We start from the raw sequence: 21,989 nt of genomic DNA on the forward strand, positions 1-21,989 counted from the left end.
GGGTCCTCTTTTTCATGGCTGTGTAGTATTCCACTGTGTGGGTTTCCCCCACCCGCCTCTCTTATCTATGTCCAATAATTCCTCACTGTCCCGTCAGCTCTTTATATGTTTAAGAAGGTGACTTTTACTTTGTGTCCAGGTTTTTAAGTTATCTAAAGGGAAGGTTGGTCTATATTACTGAATGTGCCATTACCCAAAGACGAAGGCCATCTCCCCTCCTTTCTGAAGCTCTGTGGCCTTGGCCTTGCCAGCCTGCTCCCACCCCTTTTCCACCCACCCCTTTTCCACCCACCCCTCTGGCAATTTCCCTGAACTTGAGGGCTCCTCTCCCACCACCACCCCTTTCATTTGTCCTTGAATCTCCTCCTGACTCTACACTTCCCCTGACTCTGGAAAATCTCCTTCCTTCCAAGGCTTCCATCACATCTGGTGGGCTGTCCTCCCACCCCTCTATCTCCAGCTGAGATTCTTTCGAAGCTTACAGCCATCAGCTGCCTGTGACCACCTTCACCTGGAAGGCACGCAGGTACCTCACACCCAGCACGAGTTCCTTGTCCTCCGCACTCCGTGCATGCACCTCCTCCCCACAGGACTCCAGATTCTGACTCCTCATGACTCCTCTGTGCTCTCCTCCCTCCCATGGTCCTCCCTCCTCATCTCCATGCACATCGCCTCCACCAGGCACAGGTCCCAACACGTTCACCAGGCTGGTGGTTACTGGCCTTCGTTCTCCTGATTGGTACTCCCTGCTCAGGGCCAGAGAGAGCTTCTCCCAGGCACCCACTGCCCCGCAGCCGAGGCCCTTCGGCGGCCTTCAGGATGGAGTCCAAGCTCCTGAGACTGACCTTCAAGGCTGTCTCCTGTCTGCCCTGCCACCTCTCCAACTGTACCCCTGCCTCTCCTCCCTGCACCCTGCTCTCACCTGCTTTGTTCCTCATCACACGCTCTCTCACCTCTCTGCCTTTGTCTCCTCTGCCCTGAGAGCCCTCTCCCCACCCCCAGGTAACACCTACTCATTCCCAAGAGTCAGCTCAGATCATCACTTCTTCCAGCAAGCGCCTTCCTGCCTCCCCACTCCCCTGCCCCAGGCTGGGTTAAGAGCCTCCTTTGAGTTTCCCTCTGTCAGAGGCACTTCCTGCCATCTCCTCAGTGTAGAGGGGAGCCCACTGCAGGTGGGGACAGTCTGGGCTCCTCTGGGCTCCGAGTCCCCAGCATAGCATAGCACAGACGCGGCACTCAGCAAGTGTTGGTTGACTATGTGTTTACTGAGCTGCTCCCAGTCAAGGCTTTATAACTGAGTTTCTGAGACCTTGGGCACACTGCTGTCTCCTAGCCTCAGTTTCCCCATCTGAACAATGAAGGTATAAGGACCCTTTTGGCCAGCATAGTTGGTAGTGATCACAGGGATATCTGAACATCCCCGCTTGGGTGAGGTGCCTCTGATTCCACCATAAGAAACTTCTTATTTGTGGGGGAGAGAGGCAAGCATTGCCCTCTTCAGTCTTTTGTGAAAGATAACCACCACCCCTCCTCCTTAATTAAAGGTAAGGGAGGGTGAGGTGTGTGCTGGGCCTCAGTTTCTGTAAAGTGAGAGCAGTCAGATAATCATACCTTCTGTGCTTGGTACCCAGGGCTATTGTCCGAATAATTTAAAAAAAAACACAAAACACTCAAAAGGTGGTGCAGAGATGGCGGTAGCATCTCCAGGCACCCTATATGCCAGGCCAGGCTGGCCCTCCTCACTCTCCCTGACTCCACAGCCACTCCTTGAGGTGGGGTTATTTTCCCATTCCACAGATGAGGACACTGAGGCTCAGAGAATAGTTACAACCTTCCAGAGCCAGAGAGGGGGTGTTAGTGCAGCAAAGGCCACCAGTACCCAGTAGCAGGGGAGTTATTCGAACCCAGGGCCACCTGACACTTCTTACCTCAGCTGGCTCTGAGAGCTTGGGACCTGGTGGGGGGTGTCAGTGGGTGAGGGGGGTGCAGTGGGCACTCAGGGTCAGGAACAGGTGGAGTCAGTGTCCCTAAAGGGTGTGCTAGCCCAGAGAGGAGACAGGGATGGGGCTGACATCCCACCCACACCCCCACCAGAACAGCCTGGGGGCTGGGGGGAAGGGGGAGCAGGCGGAGGGGCAGCACCGCAACAGGAATCTGGGTCATGGTGTCCTGTATGTTCTCAAGGCTGGGCTGTGACGCAGAGCATGGCCCTGAGTGGGGAGCCCATCCCAGTCTGTGGGGAGAGGTCAGGGCTGCAGTCTAGAATCATGGCTCAGCTGTGAGGGTGGGTGGAGCTGGGGAGGAGGGGCAGGACCACCAGGCTGCTTCCTCTCTGGGTCCCCTAGGACCGAGGGCTCCGGCCACGGTAGAGACTGAGGGAGGGTAAGCCAGGGCCAGGTCCCCCTTCATCCCTACTGGGGAGATTTCACTCTCAGAGAGCAGCCCGGCTGGGGATGGTGTAGGAGCCTGTGGAAGGGCTAATCTCCAAGGCGTGGAGTCCCCAAGAACCCATCAGCCATCCGGATGAGGCAAGGGCGCCCCACTTCCTCAGGAGGCATGCTCTCCATCTCCTCCATTTCTCTTTTTTCCTTGCTCTGGGCCTCATCTTTCTTTGTCAAGGTGGAGAGGTGAGCTCTGCTCACCCCCAGGACTGCTGAGTGAAAAACAGCAGAGTATTAGAAAGGGTGAACCCCTGAATGAGAAGAGGAGCTTATTAGACCCATGGGGTAGACTAAACGCCGGCAGCGCCTTCCCAAGGACTCCCTCCTGCACACGTGCACGTGTGCACACACATGCACACTCAGGAGCGGCACACAGTCAGTCCTCATGCAATTACAAATTACTGAGTGGACTATAAAATGTCAAAGGTTAGGAAGTCGGAATGAGGGAGGGGTTCTCTGCAGATAGTTCAGCCTGAGTGGAGGTGTGAAGGGGGAAATAAGTGTGCTGGAGGGAAAGGGCGGGGTCGATGGGCATGAGGGGCTGGCTTGTAAGAGGCCTTGAACGCCAAGCCTCAGACTTTGCATCTGAGTTGATGCAGAGCCAGGAGGAAGCTGGTCCAAATCTCAGGAGCTCATTCTGAACCACAACCGTGAAGATCTCAGCCCTCCACCCGCACACACATAGACGAAGGTGTCCCGGACCCCAGCATCCAGCAGGGTTCTTCCCCTCCTAGGGCCTCTCTCCCCCAACGCCTACCTTGGGCAGGGATGAGGCTGACATCTCGCCCACACCGCACACCAGAACAGCCTGGGAGCTGGGGGGAAGGGGGAGTAGGTGGAGGGGCAGCACCACAACAGGAATCTGGGTCATGGTGTGAAATACAGCACCCGTTCAAACAAATGCACAAAACGTAAATGTATTCACAGCGATGAATCATCACAATGTGAACACACACATGTAACCCCACAGGTCCTACAAGTCAAGAAGAGTGGCATTGCCAACACTCCAGAAGCTCCCTCATGCCCCCAGTCCCCCACCCCCCACTTCCCCAAGGGGATCTAATACCCCGATTTCTAACTCTTTTAAGTTTGCTTGTTTTTGAAGAAACTCTATATGGAATTGTAGAGGACGTACCTTGTGTCTGACTTGTTTGGCTCACAATTAGTTTGAGAGATTCCTCCATGTGGTTTCACGTGACCATCATTCATTCATTTGTATTGCTGTATAGTATCCCATCGCATGACTGTCCCCCCATTCTACCGTGATGGGCACTTGTGTTATTTCCAGTTTGGGATTATTACAAATAATGCTGCTAGGAATGTTCTTACCCCGCTTCTTAATGCATTCCCTGCATCAATATGATGCATTCACATTTTTACTGGGTATATACTCAGGAGTATAATTGCTAGATCATAAGCTATGCATGTGTTCAAGTTGAACAGGATCCAGTATCCAAGCAGTTCTCGGAAAGGATGGTGACACTTCCTGTTCCCCCAGCAGTGACTAAGCATTCTACTTGTTCTATATCATCACCAATATTTGATATGGTCAGGGTTGTTTTGTTTTTGTTTTAGTCATTGTGGTGGGTGTATAGTAGTATCTTACTGTGGTTTTAAATGACTAATGAGGGCGGCCACCAATTCAGATGATTATTGGCTTATTTTCCAGGGGCCAGTTCAAATCTCTTGTCCATTATTCTATGGCGTAGTCTGTCTTTCTCTTATTGATTTGTGGGAGTTGTTTTTATATCTGAATATGAGTCCATCATCGGTTGTGTTTGTTGCAAGTATCTTCTCCCACTTTTCCTGCCCATTTCACCCCCTTAATGATGTCTTTTCATGAATAAAAGTTCTTAACTTAAATGTACCCAACTTATCAATCCTTTCCATTCTGGTTCGTGCTTTTGTGGCATGTCCTGTTGTGAAAAACCTTTCCCTACCCCAAGTGCGTAAAGATATTCTTATCCTTGTCTTCTAGAAGCTTTATTGTTTTATCTTTTACATTTAGATCTACAATCCATCTGGAATTCACTTATTTATTTATTTTTAAATTAATTAATTTATTTTTGGCAGTGTTGGGTCTTCATTGCTGCACGAGGGCTTTCTCTAGTTGCAGCGAGCGGGAGCTACTCTTCGTTGCGGTGCGTGGGCTTCTCAATGCGGTGGCTTCTCTTGTTGTGGAGCATGGGCTCTAGGTGTGTGGGCTTCAGTAGTTGTGGCACATGGGCTCAGTAGTTGTGGCTTGCGGGCTCTAGAGCACAGGCTCAGTAGTTGTGGCACACAGGCTTATTTGCTCCGTGGCATGTGGGAACTTCCTGGACCAGGGCTCGAACCCGTGTCCCCTGCATTGACAGGTGGATTCTTAGCCACTGCGCCGCCAGGGAAGTCCTGGAATTTATTTTTAATTATGGTATGTAATAGGAGTCAAGTTACCCTTTTCTCCAGATATATATCAAATTGATGCAGCACCATTTATTAAAATTACAATCCTGGGCTTCCCTGGTGGCGCAGTGGTTGAGAGTCCGCCTGCCGATGCAGGGAACACAGGTTCGTGCCCCGGTCCAGGAAGATCCCACATGCCGTGGAGCGGCTAGGCCCGTGAGCCATGGCCACCGAGCCTGCGCGTCCGGAGCCTGTGCTCTGCAACGGGAGAGGCCACAACAGTGAGAGGCCCGTGTACCGCAAAAAAAAAAAAAAAAAAAATTACAATCCTTTCCCTGCCTCCCTGTAACACCATCTTTGTCATGTATTAAGGGTCCATATATGTGTGGGTCTCTTTCAGGGCTCTCTCTTGTTTTGCTTTGGTCTGCTTATCAATCTTTGCATTTATATTACCCCGTCTTAATTATTGTAGCTTTATCATAAGTCTTGAAAGCTGATAGAGCAAGTCTTCCCACCTGTTCTTCTTCAAAAATATTTTGGCTACACTTGTTCTTTTTATTTCTCATAGAATCAGCTCATCTATTTCTACACATACACATAGAGTGTTATGATTTTAATTGGAAATGCATTGAATCTATAAATCAATTTAGGGAAGAACTAACTCTTTAAATATTGCATCTTTCAATCCAGAATCATGGTATGGCCCTCAATGTATTTAGGTTTAAATTATTTTTAATTGATGAGTAATGTACGGACAAATTCTTAGTAAAAATGCAAAAAATGGAGATTAAGCAAGTGTTCCTTTCTCTTCCCAAACTGAGCAGTAGCCACTGTTAACTATATATCTGCATGTATGCACTCATGCACACACATGTGCATACACACACACATACCAGTGACAGATGGGATCATATTAATTTGCCACATTTTTTTTACTTCATAATGCAGTGTGGACATCTCTGTGTCAGAAGAAGTGAATCTAGGTCATTTTTTTTTAAGCTTTACTGTTTCAGATTTTATTGGATAATTGGTATTACATGCATTTAAGATATTTTATGTGCTTATAAGTATACTGTATTAGACCAGTCCATAATTTTTATTAAATTCAGTTTAGAAAACAGTTTATGTATTCTTATATCCTAAGATTCTTCATCCTTATAGGCAAATGTGCTTGTTCCAGTTGTGTGAAATTGCTTGATGTAACCTGTTAATAGACTTAAATGATGAAAAGTGCTTTAACACTCTGCAGGGAAGTTGGGAGTTTTGTTTTATAGTAAATGTAGATTTTGCTGTAATTTCAAACCTTCTGCTCTCTTAACTGTACTATACACAGCATGATATAAGAGTAGGAAAACTGAGAGAATCAACAAATGACAAGATCAATTTTGCTTGCTTTATACTTTTGGATTAAGCCTATATCTAACACTTCCAAATAGTTCTCCACTGGAGGATATTAGAATCCTCCCAATATTAAGCACTATGTTATTATTTTTTCTCCATTTTCTTTTTGAATTTTATTTTATTTATTTTTTATACAGCAGGTTCTTATTAGTTATCGATTTTATACATAGTAGTGTATATATGCCAACCCCAATCTCCCAATTTATCACCCCACCCCACCCCCCACTTTCCCCCCTTGGTGTCCATACGTTTGTTCTCTACATCTGTGTCTCTATTTCTGCCCTGCAAACTTGTTCATCTGTACCATTTTTTCTAGATTCCATATATATGCGTTAATATATGATATTCGTTTTTCTCTTTCTGACTTACTTCACTCTGTATGACAGTCTTAACTCCATCCACGCCTCTACAAATGACCCAATTTCTTTCCTTTTTATGGCTGAGTAATATTCCATTGTATATATGTACCACATCTTCTTTATCCAGTTGTCTGTCGATGGGCATTTAGGTTGCTTCCATAACCTGGCTATTGTAAATAGTGCTGCAAAGAACATTGGTGTGCATGTGTCTTTTTTTTTTTTAATAAAGAAAAAGTTTATTCTCTCTTCCTCTCTACATGTGACTTTTTGAATTATGGTTTTCTCTGGGTATGTGCCCAGTAGTGGGTTTGTTGGGTCATATGGTAATTCTATTTTTAGCTTTTTAAGAACCTCCATACTGTTCTCCATAGTGGCTGTATCAATTTACATTCCCACCAACAGTGCAAGAGGGTTCCCTTTTCTCCACACCCTCTCCAGCATTTATTGTTTGTAGATTTTTTGATGATGGCCATTCTGACTGGTGTGGGGTGATACCTCATTGTAGTTTTGATTTGCATTTCTCTAATAATTAGTGATGTTCAGCAGCTTTTCATGGACCTCTTGGTCATCTGTATGTCTTCTTTGGAGAAATGTCTATTTAGGTCTTCTGCTCATTTTTTGATTGTTTTTTTTTTTTTAATATTGACCTGCATGAGCTGTTTATATATTTTGGAGATTAATCCTTTGTCCATGGATTCGTTTGCAAATATTTTCTCTCATTCTGAGGGTTGTCTTTTCATCTTGTTTATAGTTTCCTTTGCTGTGCAAAAGTTTTAAGTTTCATTAGGTCCCATTTATTTGTTTTTGTTTTTATTTCCATTACTCTAGGAGGTGGGTCAAAAAAGATCTTGCTGTGATTTATGTCAGAGTGTCCTTCCTATGTTTTCCTCTAAGAGTTTTATAGTATCCAGTCTTACACGTGGGTCTTTAATCCATTTTGAATTTATTTTTGTGTATGGTGTTAGGGAGTGTTCTATTTTCATCCTTTTACATGTAGCTGTCCAGTTTTCCCAGCACCACTTATTGAAGAGACTGTCTTTTCTCCATTGTATATCCTTGCCTCCTTTGTCATAGATCAGTTAACCATAGGTGTATGGGTTTATCTCTGGGCTTTCTATCCTGTTCCATTGATCTATATTTCTGTTTTTGTCCCAGTACCATATTGTCTTGATTACTGTAGCTTTGTAGTATAGTCTGAAGTCAGGGAGTCTGATTCCTCCAGCTCTGTTTTTTTTTTTTTGCGGTACACGGGCCTCTCACTGTTGTGGCCTCTACTGTTGCGGAGCACAGGCTCCGGACACGCAGGCTCAGCGGCCATGGCTCATGGGCCCAGCCGCTCCGTGGCATGTGGGATCTTCCCGGACCGGGGCACGAACCCGTGTCCCCTGCATCGGCAGGCAGACTCTCAACCACTGCACCACCAGGGAAGCCCCTCCAGCTCCATTTTTTTCCCTCAAGACTGTTTTGGCTATTCGGGGTTTTTTGTGTCTCCATACAAATTTTAAGATTTTTTGTTCTGGTTCTGTAAAAAATGCCATTGGTAATTTGATAGGGATTGAAATGAATCTGTAGATTGCTTTGGGTAGTATAGTCATTTTCACAATATTGATTCTTCCAATCCAAGAACATGGTATATCTCTCCATGTGTTTGTATCATCTTTAATTTCTTTCATCAGTGTCTTATAGTTTTCTGCATACAGGTCTTTTGTCTCCTTAGGTAAGTTTATTCCTAGGTATTTTATTCTTTTTTTGCAACGGTAAATGCGAGTGTTTCTTTAATTTCTCTTTCAGATGTTTCATCATTAGTATATAGGAATGCAAGAGATTTCTGTGCATTAATTTTGTATTCTGCAACTTTAACAAATTCATTGATTAGCTCTAGTAGTTTTCTGGTGGCATCTTTAGGATTCTCTATGTATAGTATCATGTCATCTGCAAACAGTGACAGCTTTACTTCTTCTTTTCCAATTTGTATTCCTTTTATTTCTTTTTCTTCTCTGATTGCCATGGCTAGGACTTCCAAAACTATGTTGAATAATAGTGGTGAGAGTGGACATCCTTGTCTTGTTCCTGATCTTAGAGGAAATGCTTTCAGTTTTTCACCACTGAGAATGATGTTTCCTGTGGATTTGTCATATATGGCCTTTACTATGTTGTGGTAGGTTCCCTCTATGCCCACTTTCTGGAGAGTTTTTATCATAAATGGGTGTTGAATTTTGTCGAAAGGTTTTTCTGCATCTGTTGAGATGATCATAGGTTTTTTTTTTTGTTTTTTTTTTGCGTTACGCGGGCCTCTCACTGTTGTGACCTCTCCCGTTATGGAGCACAAGCTCTGGACGCGCAGGCTCAGCAGCCATGGCTCACGGTCCCAGCCGCTCCGCGGCATGTGGGATCTTCCCAGACCGGGGAACGAACCCGTGTCCCCTGCATCGGCAGGCAGATTCTCAACCACTGCGCCACCAGGGAAGCCCGATCATAGGTTTTTATTCCTTAATTTTTTAATATGGTGTATCACATTGATTGATTTTCCTATATTGAAGAAGGCTTGCATCCCTGGGATAAATCTCACTAGATCATGGTGTATGACCCTTTTAATGTGTTGCTGGATTCTGTTTGCTAGTATTTTGTTGAGGATTTTTGCATCTATATTCATCAGTGATATTGGTCTGTAATTTTCTTTTTTGTTGTATCTTTGTCTGGTTTTGGTATCAGGGTGATGGTGGCCTCGTAGAATGAGTTTTGGAGCATTCCTTTCTCTGCAATTTTTTGGAAGAGTTTGAGAAGGATGGATGTTAGCTTTTCTCTAAATGTTTGATAGAATTCACCTGTGAAGCCATCTGGCCCTGGACTTTTGTTTGTTGGAAGATTTTAAATCACAATTTCAATTTCATTACATGTGATTGGCCTGTTCATATTTTCTATTTCTTCCTGTTTCAGTCTTGGAAGGTTATACCTTTCTAAGAATTTGTCCATTTCTTCCAGATTGTCCATTTTATTGGAATAGAGTTGCTTGTAGTAGTCTCTTGCGATGCTTTGTATTTCTGCAGTGTATGATGTCACTTCTCCTTTTTCATTTCTAATTTTATTGACTTGAGTCCTCTCCCTCTTTTTCTTGATGAGTCTGGCTAAAGGTTTATCAGTTTTGTTTATCTTCTCAAAGAACCAGCTTTTAGTTTTATTGATCTTTGCTATTGTTTTCTTTGTTTCTATTTCATTTATTTCTGCTCTGATCTTTATGATTTCTTTCCTTCTACTAACTTGGGGTTTTGTTTGGTCTTCTTTCTCTACTTCTTTTGGGTGTAAGGTTAGTTTGTTTATTTGAGATTTTTCTTATTTCTTGAGGTAGGACTGTATGGCTATAAGCTTCCCTCTTAGAACTGCTTTTGCTGCATCCCATATGTTTTGGATTGTCATGTTTTCATTGTCATTTGTCTCTAGGTATTTTTTGATTTCCTCTTTGGTTTCTTCAGTGATCTCCTGGTTATTTAGTAATGTATTGTTTAGCTTCCATGTGTTTGTGTTTTTTACGTTTTTTCCCCTGTAATTTATTTCTAATCTCATAGTGTTGTGATAGGAAAAGATGTTTGATATGATTTCAATTTTCTTAAATTTGCTGAGGCTTGGTTTGTGACCCAAGATGTGATCTATCCTGGAGAATGTTCTGTGTACACTTGAGAAGAAAGTGTAATCTACTCTTTTCAGATGGAATGTCCTATAAATATCAATTAAATCTATCTGGTCTATTGTGTCATTTAAAGCTTGTGTTTCCTTATTAATTTTCTGTTTGGATGATCTGTCCATTGGTGTAAGTGAGGTGTTAAAGTCCCCAACTATGATTGTGTTACCATCGATTTCCTCTTTTATGGCTGTTAGCATTGGCCTTATATATTGAGGTGCTCCTATGTTGGGTGCATATATATTTATGATTGTTATATCTTCTTCTTGGATTGATCCCTTGATCATTATGTAGTGTCCTTCCTTATCTCTTGTAACATTCTTTATTTTAAAGTCTATTTTATCTGATATGAGTATTGCTACTCCAGCTTTCTTTTGATTTCCATTTGCATGGAATATCTTTTTCCATCCCCTCACTTGCAGTCTGTATGTGTCCCTAGGTCTGAAGTGGGTCTCTTTTAGACAGCATGTATATGGGTCTTGTTTTTGTATCCATTCAGCAAGCCTGTGTCTTTTGGTTGAAGCATTGAATCGATTCACATTTAAGGTAATTATCAATATATATATTCCTATTACCATTTTCTTAATTGTTTTGGGTTTGTTTTTGTAGGTCCTTTTCTTCTCTTGTGTTTCCCAGTTAGAGAAGTTCCTTTAGCATTTGTGGTAGAGCTGGTTTGGTGGTGCTGAATTCTCTTCGCTTTTGCTTGCCTGTAAAGCTTTTGATTTCTCCGTCAAATCTGAATGAGATCCTTGCTGGGTAGAGTAATCTTGGTTGTAGATTCTTCCCTTTCAGCACTTTAGATATATTGTGCCACTCCCTTCTGGCTTGTAGAGTTTCTGCTGAGAAATCAGCTGTTAACCTTATGGGAGTTCCCTTGTATGTTATTAGTCGTTTTTCCCTTGTTGCTTTTAATAATTTTTCTTTGTCTTTAATTTTTACCAATTTGATTGCTGTGTTTCTTGGCATGTTTCTCCTTGGGTTTATCCTGCCTGGGACTGTCTGCTCTTCTTGGACTTGGGTGGCTATTTCCTTTCCCATGTTAGGGAAGTTTTTGACTATAATCTCTTCAAATATTTTCTCAGGTCCTTTCTCTCTCTCTTCTCCTTCTGGGACCCCTATAATGCGAATGTTGTTGTGTTTAATGTCCCATAGGTCTCTTAGGCTGTCTTCATTTCTTTTCATTCTTTTTTCTTTATTCTGTTCTGCGGCAGTGAATTCCACCATTCTGTCTTCCAGGTCACTTATCCGTTCTTTGGCCTCAGTTATTCTGCTATTGATTCCTTCTAGTGTATTTTTCATTTCAGTTATTGTATTGTTCATCTCTGTTTGTTCTTTAATTCTTCTAGGTCTTTGTTAAACATTTCTTGCATCTTCTCAATCTTTGCCTCCATTCTTTTTCCGAGGTCCTGGATTATCTTCACTATCTTTATTCTGAATTATTTTTCTGGAAGGTTGCCTATCTCCACTTCATTCAGTTGTTTTTCTGGCATTTTATCTTGTTCCTTCAACTGGTACATGTCCTCTGCCTTTTCATTTTGTCTATCTTTCTAATGTGGTTTTCGTTCCACAGTCTGCGGGATTGCACTTCTTCTTGCTTCTGCTGTCTGCCCTCTGATGGATGAGGCTATCTAAGAGGTTTGTGCAAGCTTCCTGATGGGAGGGACTGGTGGTAGGTAGAGCTGGGTGTTGCTTTGGTGCGTAGAGCTCAGTAAAACTTTAATCCACTTGCCTGCTGATGGGTGGGGCTGAGTTCCTTCCCTGTTGGTTGTTTGGCCTGAGACGACCCAACACTGGAGGCTATAGGCTCTTTGGAGGGGCTAATGTAGGACTCTGGGAGGGCTCACGCCAAGGAGTACTTCCCAGAACTTCTGCTGCTAGTGTTCTTGTCCCCGTGGTGAGCCACAGCCACCCCCCACCTCTGCAGGAGACCCTCCCACACTAGCCGGTAGGTCTGGTTCAGTCTCCGATAGGGTCACTGCTCCTTCCCTCTGGGTCCTGATGCACACACTACTTTGTGTGTGCCCTCCAAGAGTGGAGTCTTTGTTTCCCCGAGTTCTGTCAAAGTCCTGCAATCAAATCCCACTAGCCTTCAAAGTCTGATTCTCTGGGAATTCCTCTTCCTGTTGCCGGACCCCCAGGTTGGGAAGCCTGACATGAGCCTCAGAACCTTCACTCCAGTGGGTGGACTTCTGTGGTATAAGTGTTCTCCAGTTTGTGAGGCAACCACCCAGCGGTTATGGGATTTGATTTTATTGTGATTGCACCCCTCCTACCATCTCATTGTGGCTTCTCCTTTGTCTTTGGATGTGGGGTATCTTTTTTGGTGAGTTCCAGTGTCTTCCTGTCAATGATTGTTCAGCAGTTAGTTATGATTCTGGTGCTCTCTCAAGAGGGAGTGAGCACATGTCCTTCTACTCCACCATCCCAAACAAATCTCCTCTCTGAATCTAGGTCATTCTTTGTAAGTACTGCCTGTATCCAGTGACTCAGCATGCCCTAGAATAAAACCATAAACTGCAGTGCATGGAGCATCCTTGAACATGTTTTCTTGGACGAGGGTGTGCTCCTCTAAAAGATAACCCTAAAGCAAAGAAACCCATTTGGATACTAATGTAATTGTTCAGAGCAGACATGATAAGAGCCTGAACTAGGCTGGAGAGGGAAAGGAGAGATGAATTCCCTTTCCAAAAATATCATGTGCTTCCTCTTGACAGTCTACTGGACCTCCCAAATCCCTGTCCATCAAGGGGCTGCTATAAATTGAGGATGTAGAGCAGAGCAGAGGAGAGAGCAAGGGAACCCAGGGTGAGGGTAGCAAGGAGGAAGAGAAAGGGGTCTGGCCTGTTGATTAAAGCTGGCACTAGAACAGAAATGGGGTGGGCTGAGAACTACTGCCTCCAAGTCATGTCTGCCCTAGGTGGGGCCCTGAACCACACACACTGACTCTGAGCTTCCAGATACTCCATGCTTCTCCCATGAGAGGAATCAGAGGCTCAGAAAGGTGAAGGGGTCTGTCCAAGCTCACTCATTGAGTCGGTGGCCAAGCTGGGCTTCTGAGTCCTGACCACAAAGCCCTGTGTGTGTGCAGTCTCTGGGCTGCGTGTCCTAGTGAATGAAGCTGTCTGAGGGCACCAGATGGGCAGATCTGGAGGAGCCAAGACCTGAAACTTGACTGGGGCAGGTGCTGGGGAGATGGGCCCAGCACTGGCACCATTTAGAGGGAGTCTAGCCAGAAGGCTAGACAGCAGCAGGTGACAAATGGTGTCTGATGAGCCCCTGCTGTCTGGAAACCCCTCCCCAGGCAGCCAGTGGCCCACCATGCAGCAGGTTGAAGGCAGTGGCTGGGAGCCAGGCCACATCCTCAGTCAGCATGGGGCCCAGGTGGGAGTTGGGGACAGAGCTCTGCTTCCTGAGGACTTGGGAGCCCATTTCTGGCCAGGCCTAGGAGGCCCACCCCCCACAGGCAAGGCCTTCACAGTCTCAGGAAGGACAGGGCTTAGGAAGCTCCTGCTGGCCTCGCTACCCTCCTCCCACTCCTCCCCCAAACCTAGTTCCTACCTCCTCCCCCTCTACCGAGCTTCCTGGCTTCACATTTTGAGTCCCTCTTTTATATTTTGTGGTACTATTTATATTAAGAAACTCCCTTTCCAAAACTTCTTATAAATAACAATAGGGAATTTCTGATTATGATACAAGTACGTGTAAATATAGCCTATTAATTCTCCTATACACACACAAGGGCAAACATGAATTTTTTTTCCCCCAAATTGAGATCATAATTGTTTTTAGTAACCTGCTTTCATCACTTCTCAACATACTGTGAAGTTTCCATACATGGGGGCATCGTGGCAGGATTGCGCAGCGTTTAAGAGCACGGACTCAAGTGGCAGGAGGCCTGGATTTCAGACCTCGACTCTGCCACTCATTAGTTTTGTGACTGAGCACGCTACTCGCCTCTCTGGGCCTTGGATCCCTCGTCAGTAAAATGAGGATGATAATAGTATCCGCCTTCATAAGCTAAATGAAGGAGGGGGGCCTGACTTGGTACCTAGTAAATGCTCAATGAACACCAGATATTAGTATTATTGTTACTCCTAACCTAGTGACAGAGCCTGGCATCCCGTCCCCACCTCACAGCCTAGATCCTGTAGCTGGATCCCAACCCTGACCCTGAGTCCTTTTCTGGATCTCCCGGGCTTACCTACGCCGTGTCCCTTCACGCCCCCTGGGCTGCTTGGGAGGCTGGTGCCTAGGGTTGGCTCCCAAGAAGCCTTCAGCGAGATTTCAGAGAGATTCTTCCCTGGGTTCTCGGTGACGTGAGGAAGAAGAGGGATTAGAGAAGGGAGAAAGGAGAAAGGAAAAGGTGGAGAAATGGCCCTGATCCTGGCCCTGGAAACCTGGCCCTGGAGCCTTTCAAGTCTCCATCGCTCATGGGCCTCCTCACCTAGTGTCTGAATCCTGGGTCGCCCCTAGCTGGCCTCCCGGGAAAAGGTGTCACCCCCAGGAGAGCACATTTGTGCAGCTGCTCTCACGCGGCCAGAAGGGGTGAAAATCCTGTCATGACCACCCCGCCAAGGAGCTGCTAAGACTTGAGAGCACAGCTTGGGATTCTCTCTGTTCTTTGACCTCGGGAGTGACCCACTGACTTCCAGGTGTGGGTGTAGATATTGGGGAGGGGCTACAGTGGGGCTGGGGGTTCATCTCTGAGTTCTGGGGTACACAGGAGATGAACAGCTACCGGCAGGCCATGCAGAAGATGGCAGAGGACATCCTGTCACTGCGGAAACAGACCAGCATCCTGGAGGCAGAGAACCAAATGCTGAGGAGCCAGCTGACCCAGGAGGGGGTAGAAGAGGAGCCAGACATCACTGACAGAGCCCAGAACCTGGGTGAGGGCGTACAGGCCACCGAGGGAACAGGGTGGCAGGAGCCTTTCCCAGGACACAGGCTAGTAGGAGCCTGGCTGGGTCCTCTCTGAGATGGGAAACTGAGAGTCCAGTCCTGTGTCAAGCCCCAGGACTGAGAGACACCCCCCCCGCCCCCCAACCATGCCGATTTGAACTGGGAGGTGCCTCTTCCCTGAGCCAGTTCCTCCTCCACCAGCGTCCATGAAGCAGAAACTGCTGCTGAGTGAGCAGGACATGAAGAAGCTGAGGGACAAGGTGCAGCATCTGCAGAATGAGCTGATTCGAGTGAGCCTGGGCTTGGAGGGCAGAGGGGAAGGGGGCTCGGGAGGGAGCATCTGGAGAAGCGTCTGCGGCTAGAAGGGAGAGGGACATAGGGGCCAGGGGGCCAGGGCAGTGGAGGACTGAGCAGAGTGGCCTGGGGTGGACCCTAAGGGTCAAGGGCACCCCTGCTTTCCCCCGTTTCCCCTCCCTCCCCCACCGTCAGAAGAATGACAGAGAAAAGGAGCTGCTCCTCCTGCAGCGGGCTCAGCAGCCACAGGTGGCGCTGCTGAGGCGATACCAGGACAAACTGCAGCAGATGAAGGCGCTGGAGGAGACCGTGAGGCACCAGGAGAAGGCAGGTGCCCTAAGGGCCAGGCTGCCCAGGCCCAGCCACACACGGGCAGGTGTGGAGCCTCTAGGCCATCCCAGCCTCTGTGCTCTGCCCTCCAGGTGATTGAGAAGATGGAGTGGGTGCTGGAGGACAAGCTGCGGGAGAGGAACAAGCGCCTGCGGAACAAGCTGCAGGGAAAGCCCAATGTCGGTGAGTCTGCTCCCCGGCTTCTGTCCCATCCCTGGAGGCCCTGCCTTCTTGGAGCCTCTCAAGTTTCAGGAGCACCTTCAAACTGCAGCAGAGGGTGCTAGGTCCCCTCAGTACTCAATCAGGCACTGAGCACTTCCAGAGGTCCCCCAAGCTCCCTTCTCCTACCATGGAGTCCCTCAGAACACATGGAGGGGACACAGTGTGTGAGCCATGCTAGAAAGAGGCTCAAACCTTCCAGAAGATGCTCTGAGATTAGAGCGAGCAGAGATGGGCTACCTGCAAAGAGGGGCTGTCTGGGGCAGCGGTTCCCAACCTCTTAACTCCAGGACCCTTCAAATTATTTGCTCATCTCCCTGTGTCTTCAAAGAGTCTGCTTCTATAAAACACACAAAAACTTTCTGGTTAAATCAATGATTTGCTTTCTCCACTGATGTTAACCAAAGCCACCTAGAACTGCCAATGAGAGGCAGCTCTGATGAGCAGGAAAGAACCAGGTCACCCCGCATCAGGCCAGCCCAAGCAGAGGATTTCTGTGCCACCTCCCTGGGGACCCCCGTGAGCCCAGCCCTGTGTCAGCCTTCACCGCATGGGGGTGTCTGTAGGGGGCATTTTTGAAGGTCTTTAAGAAACAGTGAAAGCTGGGCCCACCTTTCAGGAACCCTGAGCTTAGGGTGAGAGTTGAGAAGGCAACCTAGGGAGGGGAAACAGCCATGCACAGGCCTGGGGAGTGACGATGCCAGGAGCAGAGAAGGGAGGAAAATAGAGGTGAGGAGCTGAAACAGACCCAGGACAAATGGTGGGGGAGTGATCAGAGAGAACACTGGGGTCAGATTCTAAAGAGCCTAGAACGATGGCCTGAGGAGGAGTATGGACCTGATCGCACGGGCAGTAGGGAGCCATTGAAGGCTTGGGAGCAGAGGAGGGGCATAAAAAAGTAAAACGCTGAGGCAGATTGGACCAGGGACAGGGAGGCAGGAAAGCCCATCTCATGAACATCTATGGCCACATTCCACAGCCTTCCCCATGCTCTCAGCCTCTGGCCTTCCCCCGGGTCCAACGGGAGAGAATCTGCCTGTTGACCTTTACTCAATGCTGCTGGCGGAAAACTCGAGGCTGCGGGCAGAGCTGGACAAGAACTGCCACCAGTCGGCCCCCATCGTTCTGCAGCAGCAGGCCCTGCTGGTAAGAGCCACCAGCACAATTCTGGCCTGGACCTGCCTGCGCAGGTCACCAGGCACCCAGAAATCACTCAGGCACAATCCAAGTTGAAACCCAAGACCAGGAGCAAGGTTTCCCAGGGTCTCCGATGTGCCTGGAGTCTCCCGGAGAGCCTCTGGCTCTCAGGCCTTGGCTCCTTTCCCCTGGGAACACACATGAGTCTGAAAGCTTCACCCTTACCCTCATTTAGCATCCTGGGAGAGAAAGCAAGCCCCTAGCTGACCCCTGACCCCGTTTGCCACCTGGCTGCCCTGCAGTTGGGCTCCAAACAGGCCTCTCAGAACTCCATTCTGGAGCGTTTCCTGGGATTGGTACCTCCTTGGAGAGCCCTTTTCCCCCATCCCAGGTGGACCCTGGGGAGTTGGGAACAAGAGGAGACCTGGCAGAGAAGCTGCAAGAGACAGATGGTCCAGGCCACTGCAAGGGTACCCTGCCCACATAGGTGGGTGTCCCTGGCCCCTCCCTACCTCCGAGGCTGTTACAGGTGCCCCTGCTTTATGCAAACCGGAAGACAGAACATTTGGAATTACAAAAGCGGGGTGGGCTGGGCACAGGAGAGTTTTTCTCTTCATCCCAGGACTCGCAGGAGGTGAGTTCTGTTTGAAAGCACACCTGATGCATGGACATCCATGTAAAGTGTGGAGGACGGGGAACCCTTGCTTTACCAATAGATCCTTCACTTTACAAAATGACCCCCAGCTCAAGATTCCTTTCTGTGCACTAACCTAGTGCCCCCTGGTGCATTTTACATTTAAAAATTGGGGTGCAAAAATTTCATACAGTCAAAATACGTGGGGGGAACAACTGTGAAAAAGGCACATGCCAGGCCTGAAACTCCGGGCAGGGTTCTGAGGCTCGTTGGCCTCAGGGTCTTTGGCCCTGGGTCTGAGGCTCTGCGTCAGGGAGCTGAATTTGGAACTCAGACCTGGCTGATTTCTCCCTCAGTGTCACCTGGCCTCCTGAGCTCACATAGCTACAGCCCCCAGTGGGGACCATGTGTGAGTTTCTGCTTTGCCCACAGGACCTTCTTGCCAATAATTCAGACAAGTTTAACCTCCTAGCCAAGCTGGAACGCGCTCAGAGCCGGATTCTTTCCCTGGAAAGCCAGGTAGGTGAGGTGCAGGGCTCACACAGGCCAGGTAGCCTCACCACTCAGCCTGAGACCAGGCTCAGCCTCTGTGTTTCAGAAGGGTCGGGGCTCCGTGTGTGAGGAGGGTCCAGACTCCGTGTTTGAAGAGGGTCGAGGTCCATTTGTGACCAGGGTCGAGGCTCTGTGTTTGCAAAGGATCAGGGCTCTATGTGTGAGGGGGGGGTCAGGACTCAATTTTTGACCAGGATTGGGGCTCCCTGTATTTGGAGTGTCAGGGCTCCCTGTTTAACCATGTTTGGACTCAGGGGGTACGGAGGGTCGGGGCTCAGTCTGCATCCAGGGTCAGGGCTCCATCTGTGACCAGGATCGGTGCTCCATGTGAGAAGAGGACCGAGGCTTTGTGTGTGATCAGGGCGAGGGCTCCGTGTGTGTCGGGTTGGTGATTGGTGTTTGTCTACGGTCAGGACTCCCTTCCTGTGTGAGGAGGGTCTGGGCTTGGTCTACATCCAAGATCAGGGATCCCTTTGTGACCAGGGTCAGGGATTTGTGTTTCAGGAGGGTCTGGGCTCTGTGTGTGACCAGAGTCAGAGCTGCATGTTAGAGAAGGGCTGGGGCTCTGTGTGTGAAGGGGGTCAGGGCTCCCTCTGTGACCAGGGCCGAGGCTGCACGTTTGAGAAGGGTTGGGGCTCATTGTGGGGAGCACTGCAGCTCCATGGTTGAGGACTGACGGGACTCTGCGTGTCAGGAGGGTCAGGGCTCATCGTGACCAGTGTTGGAGCTCCGTATGTTGGTGGAACCCAGACAAGGTCCATCAGTCGTATTCAAACTGTCGCTTGTCCACCCACCCTTGTTATCCTGAGGTCTCTTGGGAAGGTAGCAGGCCCACGTTGCCCAGGGTTTTGCTTTCTGCTCAAAGAGCAGGCTGAGGTTTGGGCTGTCCCAGCTCTCAGGGATGGGCGCTGCTGCCCAGTGGTTCTCCATCTGTGTCTCTTCATGTCTGTAGTTAGAGGACTCAGCTCGACGCTGGGGACGAGAGAAGCAGGACTTGGCCACACGGCTGCAGGAGAAAGAGTACGGCTTGAGGCCCCCTTCCAACACAATCATCACAGATGAGTCCGTGAGTGATCCCTCTGGAGGAGCTCTGTGGGGTTCGGGGGGTGGGTCTGGCAGCCACACACACACACACCCCTTCCCCGAGTCACTGGACCTTGTGAAAACCTGTCCAGGGGGCCCTGCTCCCTGGCTGGTAGTCAGAAGACCTGGGCTCAACTTCTGCTCAGTTACCAGCCGAAACCTCTGCCCCATCTCAATCCCCCACCTGTCTAAGGGGAATAGAGAACCCTGCCAAGACGCCCCCTTCCCTTCGGGTGGTGATGAGTATCAGAAAGGAGGGGCTGTGGTGGACTGTTTGCCCACAGGGGCATTCCTCGAATGCTGCGGCACTGGCTGTACTTTAGGACTGGATTTGCTCATGGGTAGAGTAGCTGTGGCCCCCTCTCCACTCCACAGTGCCTAAGATTCTCCCATGAGCACGCACTTCTTGGGCCACTGCAGTGCTGCAGACCTGCCAGAGGTGGGGGCATGTTGCCAGAGAGAAACACTGCCAACTTCCCAAGAACAAATAGGTTTATTCACAACTGTCCCTCAAGCTCAGCCCTGGGCCCCCCAGCCCCCCAAAGCAAACTCCCTGATGGCTTCCGCTCTTGAACCATCAGTACTCTGCTGGAAAGGCCTGAAAAGGATGGGGGAACTGGGTGGAACACAGGGCTACCTTTGCAAACTCACCCGCTGAGCCCTGGAGACTTCGGCAGAAATCAGGTGTGACCTGCTGTGGTGAAATGGGTTTGGAAATCTTTGAGAAGTCATGGTCTGCCAGATTTTGGATCCTCTGAGGCATGACTTGCCAGGCAAGATACATTTTATTGAGTCACCCTGCTGGGGACAGGGGCATACTCACTTCGTCTGGCTTTGCCCACCACAGAACCCCTCCACCCCCTCCAAGAACCACAGGCGACCCTCCAAGCTGGACCCCTTGATGCCCAGCTCAGAGACTAAGCTCAACAATCTCTCTAAATCCCAGCAGACTGAGTCCTGGCAGACCTCAGTCTTGGAGCAGGGCTCCCTCTCTCTGTACTGAGTACTCTCAGCCCCACTCCCTAAAATGACTTTATTAAACGCTGAGGTCAGTGAACATGCACCTCTTTCATTGAGCAGGGCAGCCTGGGGTGCCTTAGCTTCCTCCTTCCAGACCCCACTCTGGGCCTGGGTCCTCTGCTGTAGCCCTGTAGCCTCCTGCCTGTCCCAGGAGCTACCATCTTTGGAGAGCCAGAGGCCATAGTGGACCCCAGACAGGGGGCGGGTGGGGGTGGGGGAGAAGAGGCCTTCCAAAGCAGGATCCAGGGAGACAAGGCCTGTCAAGACCTCTGGAAGAACTGAGACCACCAGAGGCGAGCTGGCGTGAGAGGTTGGAACTTCCTACCTGCACCCAAACATCTATCATATCTGAAATCCCTTTTCTCAAGTTTGGTTTATCTGTTTCTTGGGAAGGGAAAGACTTGAAGCCTGCCTGTAGCAATCAGTTACATGTTAGTATGAAATACCCCATTTACCTGAGCTGGCAATATTGTGTCTAAATGTGTCCAGGGACAGAAAAACAGATAGGGCCAGAAGAAAGAGCCCTCCACTGAGAGTTAGGAAGCCTGGCTTCCAGCTACAAGCATGCTGTGTGACCTTGGGTGACTCAAGCAAGCTCTCTGGGCTTCAGTTGCCCCATCTATCCCCAAAGAGCTTAACATCCTTGACAGTAAGGCCCTTTCCAACACTAACATTTCCAAGCAAAGATGATTCAAGCCTGGAGAAAGGAAAGGAAGCAGGAAGGAGAGAGAAAGACAAGAAGGAAGAGGATTGTGATGAGGAAAAGCAGAAAGGCTCCAAGAATGGATTCAGAACCTGCAGATCCTGGGAGAAGAGGCCAAGCCAGCTAGGCTGCTGTCCCTAGCGGCACTAGCCCCCCGTCTACCTGAAGAACTTAGAGTTGGGTAGCCAAGGGCCAGGAAGGATCAGGTACCTGGTCAAGCCAGGAGTCATGAAGCTCAGAGGGGGTTAAGGTGGCCAAAACTGAAACCATTGTCAGGCAGTCCAAATAATGTACCAAAGACTCTGCCCCAGTCTCCCTGCCTAATGCCCAGAGCTTGGACAAGTGGGCATGTCCTACTGGAGCAGGAAGTTAAGGCCTGGGAGTTAAGGCCTGGGAGCAGGAAGTTAAGACCTGACCCAGAGAAGGGTCAGGTGGGGTAGAGGAAGCATGCTGTCCTCTCGTCCCCAGGGTCAGTCACCTCACGCCAACCCCTCACCCACAGTCACTTCACCACATCATCCCTGGACATGCCCAAGACTCTGGCTGGACCTTGGCAGGAAGTCCTCATGACCCCGCAGGGAATTCCCACCCAGGGCTCAGCCGAGCAGAGCCCTATACGAGCCTCCTGATAGGTGGGCCTGCCCTGGTAGCCAAGATTGGCCCACACCTCTCAGGCTGCCCTGTACTCTCAGCAGAACTCTGCCAAGTCCTATGTCCCTCTGCCTGCTGCTTCAGTAGCTCCTGGTGCAGTGGCAATAGCCCTCCACCAACTCTGCCTCACACCCAACCGGGACAGCAAGGGAGGTTGATCCTGCTGGCTCCTGAGCTGCTGTAGGTGGGTGGGTCCCAGCAGAAA

General features: G+C 48.7%; 1 protein-coding gene across 1 annotated transcript in view; it reads left to right on the forward strand.

Moving 5' to 3' along the window:
- CCDC33 (coiled-coil domain containing 33) overlaps positions 1 to 20,413 on the forward strand; it is a 119,455-nt gene extending 99,042 nt beyond the window's left edge. Inside the window, 8 exon segments of the mRNA XM_033850047.2 lie at positions 14,983 to 15,148; positions 15,363 to 15,451; positions 15,651 to 15,782; positions 15,878 to 15,968; positions 16,984 to 17,150; positions 18,208 to 18,294; positions 19,280 to 19,393; positions 20,258 to 20,413. Coding sequence (XP_033705938.1) covers positions 14,983 to 15,148; positions 15,363 to 15,451; positions 15,651 to 15,782; positions 15,878 to 15,968; positions 16,984 to 17,150; positions 18,208 to 18,294; positions 19,280 to 19,393; positions 20,258 to 20,413 — 1,002 coding nt within the window.
- Positions 20,414 to 21,989: the final 1,576 nt, after the last annotated feature.

Source organism: Tursiops truncatus, chromosome 2, assembly GCF_011762595.2.
Source record: "Tursiops truncatus isolate mTurTru1 chromosome 2, mTurTru1.mat.Y, whole genome shotgun sequence".
NCBI lineage: Eukaryota > Metazoa > Chordata > Mammalia > Artiodactyla > Delphinidae > Tursiops > Tursiops truncatus.